This window comes from Diorhabda carinulata, chromosome 6 (genome assembly GCF_026250575.1).
Source record: "Diorhabda carinulata isolate Delta chromosome 6, icDioCari1.1, whole genome shotgun sequence".
In the NCBI taxonomy this organism is placed as follows: Eukaryota; Metazoa; Arthropoda; class Insecta; order Coleoptera; family Chrysomelidae; genus Diorhabda; species Diorhabda carinulata.
In genome coordinates this window covers 11,154,564-11,159,600 of record NC_079465.1, presented here as the reverse complement: position 1 = coordinate 11,159,600, position 5,037 = coordinate 11,154,564, and the positions used below count along the sequence as shown (strand labels likewise).

Sequence of the window (5,037 nt, the reverse complement as noted above, 5' to 3'; positions counted from 1 at the left end):
ATTTCAATTTGCTCAACAACAATATCAGAATAAAATATCCCCACTATTTCTAAAGGCGAATTGTTTATGCCTGAAAACGTTTGGTCGCTATTATAACTAATTATGTCACTGGGTTCAACCAACTCTTCACTAATTAAAGATATAGGACTACCTATATCCAGGATGCCAGCTAATACTTTAGGTTGACCACTTACAATTTGGATTTCCACAGAATAAGGTTTTTCCTGCACCTGTATCTGTTCTAAGTACGCTATGTTACCTCTGCTCGTAGTGGAATCTGGCACTACTGACTCCTGATTGCTTCTTCTTGGACACGCTGATATTTTGTGGTCGAGGGAACCGCACTGATAACATGAACCCCGCGGTCGCTTCGGTTTCACACATTCACTCACTCTATGGCCTTCCTGGCCACAATTGAAACACTTTATCGACACTCTTTCCCGGTGTACACTTGCACTGTTCGGGGCACTTTGCCGATGTTGATTTTCCCTTCCGCTCCCACTGGCGCCTTCTCTTGTCACATTGCTCATGACGGAGAATAAATCTTCTAAGGTATTTGTTGAATTTATCATCATCCTTGCATGGTTTTGCAACGTTCTGTCGTCGAATCCATCAATAACACAATAAAGTAACTCACTCTCGGGCACTTCGGCTTCGTTTCCCAATAGAACTTTGTCGTGAAAGTAACTCGAAAAACTTTCAAACCTTTTCCATCGTCTTCTTTCCATAATTCTTCTTAAACGGACCGGATCTACTATGGGCATGTACATTTTCCGTAGCTCGGTTTTTAGATCGTTCCACTCCATTGCCACGTGATCGGCTTTGCTATGGTACCACTTCAACGCGTGCCCTCTCAATTTTCCAACCGCCAACAATTTTAGAGTTCCGTCCGGTACATTATATGTCCTTTGGACTGAATCAGCTCGTTCTAGCCACACTTTAACATTTTGTTGTTTATCTTCGGACCCATAAAATTCTGGTAAAAGCGCTGATAGTTCCTTATTCGTAACATGTGACTGGTTTTCTCTATCATTTCTGCTTTGTTCATAAGTAATAACTGCTCTAACTGCCGCTTGGACAACATCTTCAATACTTATTTGTGAAGCCATCTCGATTTCTTCGCCAATAGCTGAGTTTTCAGCTGGAATCGTTACTTCTGGGTTTTCGGCCATGCTTCCAAACATTTTAATCCATTAATTTCTCAGTCATCGAGCTTTCTGATCCCACTTCTGATTGTTGTAGGGCACCTGGATCAAAAGCTCGGACTGATCCGAATAATATTTTTGGGTTTTTGTTAAATAAATATATATTACTTTTCAGGATGGTACATAAACTTCGTCACGAAGCATAATCATAAATCGTTCTAACACAACTGGACTGGTCTTACCACAGTCCCTCGACTTTTAACATAATCTCCCCACTACCCTTAAGCACAGAGCGCATGTCTCGAATGCCTGGCCAGAGCGCATGTCTCCCGGCTGTATAGGCAAATCATAATACTTGAATGCAATAACGGCTGCCTAACTAAAAATGCCTACAACAGTTAAAAATTTTACTTTTCGACTACATTCAGCCTTCATCCAAACATCAACAAAACCATATAAAATAGGTCTGAGAAGTAAGCAATTAATTTATTATATACATCATCAAAAACAGAAGGAACTATCTACTCTATTTCCATGTACACTCTTTTTCCTTCTAGTCGTACAGTTTATGTCACAAGATTGAACCTTCTTTAAACCTCAAACTTGAACTCTAAAAACACAATATGTCTCAAGAATCACTCAAAACCTCGTTATAATTATCACTATTCAAAAATAATGAGTGGCAGATAATAAGACACTAACACTTAATGATAATCCAGGTACTTAAAGATGAATTATTGCAATTAACCATGGCAAACTAAATAATCTCCAAGTTCCAGGTATTTCTTTTATTTTGCTCTCTTTAGTTACATCCTTCTTATATTGTCTCCCTTGCCACTGTGTTGGCGTCAGTTTAAAACCATTTAGGCTCTTCCATAACTTTTAATAGGTTCATAGTTTTTCTATGTGGTATTTGACTATGTACTTACAAATATCAATAATAAATCTTCGGACAATTAATAATTAGTAGATATTATAGATTTTATTATTATTATATGGCTAGTTTTGAATTCAAATTATAATTTCAGATGTTCATAAATCGATCATAGATATGTTCCAACATGTGTTCAAATTATCTACCGCAGATAATGAATATAAAACAGTGAAAGTATCGATATTTTCATTGAAATAGAAAAATAAAAAACCCAAACACCTGTGATTTGTTTTAAATAAATCAACGATTTTCGATTTTTTTAAGGTTTACCCAGAATATAAGTCAGTAATTAGCAAGAGAAGTGGATGTGATTTAACTGAAATATTCACTTTAATCTACAATATTTTATGAAAAAACTAACTTTACTGTATTTCCTTAAAAAAATATTACATTAAGAATATCACATCTTAATATTTTACTTCTTTGCTACCAACTTAAAATATCATAATCAACAGAATATAAAATTATGTAGTTTCTTGATTAAAACTTTCTGGTACAACTTTGGCAACTTTTCTTGGTTCTTTAACAAATGTTTTTGAGCACTGCATATCTGTCCAGCTGATTGGAATCATTGGATGACCATGTTCGGAATGAGCAATTACTACACCTAATTCATTTTCTGCTGTAGATAATTGATAATTGTGGGCTTCTGTTATTGGTAACTGAAAATAAAAACATAAATTTAAACAATTGAATAATTTCACCCTTTTTCATTACAATTTTGTCAGTGGAATCTATTCTTTAAATTAAACTGATCCAAATGACTTACACAACTACCTATTTATAAACCCACATGTGAACTCAAATTTTTAAATTTTATACATGGTTAAGATCTGTTTTTTACTAGAGGAAAGATATACAGTATAGCTCGAAATAAACAGTACTGAACTTGTGATTATTTTATTGTTTTAAGAAATACATATTATTGACATTTCATTACATGTTCTAAAAGTGCTCCTTCTTACTCAAGACAGACATCAGTTTCTTGTCAACATTTTTTAATTCATTAAAATTCGTTTGAACCTCTGTTGATTAAGTGTGACTAACCTATCACTCTCTTCAATAAAGTACAGACACAATGATTTTGTGTTCCAAAAGTGCACACTAGACACCCACTTTTGTACTATGCAAAGGAACTTTTTGAATCTCGCCTGGTTTAGCAAAGCCCAGAAATTGATTAGTAAATATGGCAATTTACATGGACCGACAAATGAAAATATGCTTTGTCTGAAAACTATAAATTTGCAAGAATTGAGAATTTTCATGCAGGAACATAAAAATTCTGGCGAAATATTCCACTCTACTGCCATAATTATAAGGATCTAATTGTTGATGTACTGGAATCACATACACACCCAGATCCTTTAGAATTCTTTGGAAGGAAGATCTTGTTATGGTTGTTGTTGTTGTTAACTGTCCTGGAAGGCTCATTTCTGAATTTTTCAATAACCTCTTAAGTTACATCATTACTTGGAAAACGTTTATTAAACTGTTGTGTGAATTGAGAAACAGATACTCTTCCTCCTCTACACTTAACAACATTTCTAATAGTTAGGCCCTACTAATTGTTTAAGGTCTATACTAGTTAACTAGGGTATAACAGCATGCACATAAGGACATTTATGTTTCATTTTTAGTACTGTTTATTTCAGGCTATACTGTATTTACTATTAAATTTTAACAGTTGAAATTAACTACTTATAAAGAATTCAAACCTAAATATGTTATTATAGAATAGGAAAGTATACTCATACATCTTGTTGAGTGGTTTTTGTGGTACCTGTGTTAATTTTATGCTCATGTCACTAAAATTTCTCATTTACTTACTACTCTAGCTAAAATGATGTCTCCAGGTCTGACACTTTTGTAAATTTCTACTTTGTCCTTCTCGGTTGCTCTCACATCTTCTCTTCTCAGTACGGCTCTTAAAGGTCGCCTCAATACTGCGTCTCCTACACATTTTATGAAACATTTCGCATATTGTTGAGTAATAACTGAAACTTGAGCTGTTACTATGTCACCTTGTGCTGGAACAACCGTTTTTTCTCCACTAGTATGAACTTCTACAATCTTTACACCTACAAATGTTTTACAAAAAACAAGTTATTCACACAAATATTTTAGAGAAATATTTTTTGAAGTATTAGAATGTTTTAATGTCTAACCATCTTTTTCAATAATGTCAACATATCCTGCAAGTTGTGAATAAATATATCCTTGTCTTTCATAAGTTCCTTGGCCAGATGTGTATACTTTGCCACAAAGGCATAATCTTTGCCCAGGAAGGCATATCAAGGGCTCTGTCATTTTTCCAAAAAATAATTATTAAATCGATGACTACTCAAAATTTAATAAATGTAAGGTTATATCACATCTGGTGGTTCAGTGTTGATTCTTCTTCTATTTTAGTATAAATATTGACTTGTCGCTATGCAGCTTTGAGACCTACTATTTGTTCAGAATCTTTTCCATATTATTCCATTTTAATTTTATCACATTATAATCATTAATGCTTTCTGCCATAAAAAATATTTAATTCTTACATATTAAATGAGTAGGTATAATGCAACTGAGTAATAATGATTGCCTATGGAAGTAGAGAGTAATTTTAATAATTGTTATGTTGATGGAACATATAAGTATTGCAATGTAAATTTAAATTTGATGATATACTCTTAACTGCTGTGAGTAATCGCCTTTGTTCTTGTCCTACATATAAACTTATTTCAATTAAAAATCATATTTATTTGAGACTATACTATAATATCTACGGGGGTGGCCCATTAGTGTGTGCAAGTGCAATAGCTTACTTAAGATAAACTATACAAAATTTTTTTAATAAAAGTTGTTTTATTTGTACAGATACGCATTTATGAAATATTTTGATGTATACAGGGTGCTCAGTCTAATCGTGACAATATGAACTAGTTTTTTTAAATAGGTCACCCTATATATTTA

General features: G+C 33.3%; 1 protein-coding gene across 1 annotated transcript; it reads right to left on the bottom strand.

Annotated features, from left to right (window-relative positions):
- Nucleotides 1–2,422: 2,422 nt before the first annotated feature.
- LOC130895605 (exosome complex component CSL4) lies at nt 2,423–4,477 on the bottom strand. Its single transcript, XM_057803002.1, has 3 exons — nt 4,245–4,477; nt 3,907–4,157; nt 2,423–2,741 (listed from the first exon to the last, which is right to left on the bottom strand). The coding sequence occupies exons 1-3, from the start codon at nt 4,384–4,386 to the stop codon at nt 2,544–2,546; spliced, it is 591 nt and encodes a 196-aa protein (XP_057658985.1). The 5' UTR covers nt 4,387–4,477; the 3' UTR covers nt 2,423–2,543.
- Nucleotides 4,478–5,037: the final 560 nt, after the last annotated feature.

Bases quoted from the DNA above. Each gene is read 5' to 3' on its own strand.
- LOC130895605 (XM_057803002.1), bottom strand. From the start codon at position 4,386: ATGACAGAGCCCTTGATATGCCTTCCTGGGCAAAGATTATGCCTTTGT. The intron at 4,158-4,244 runs GTTAGACATTAA...AAACATTTGTAG, and splicing joins TGACATTATTGAAAAAGATG to GTGTAAAGATTGTAGAAGTT. The intron at 2,742-3,906 runs GTAAGTAAATGA...TTTTATTTTCAG, and splicing joins ACATCATTTTAGCTAGAGTA to TTACCAATAACAGAAGCCCA.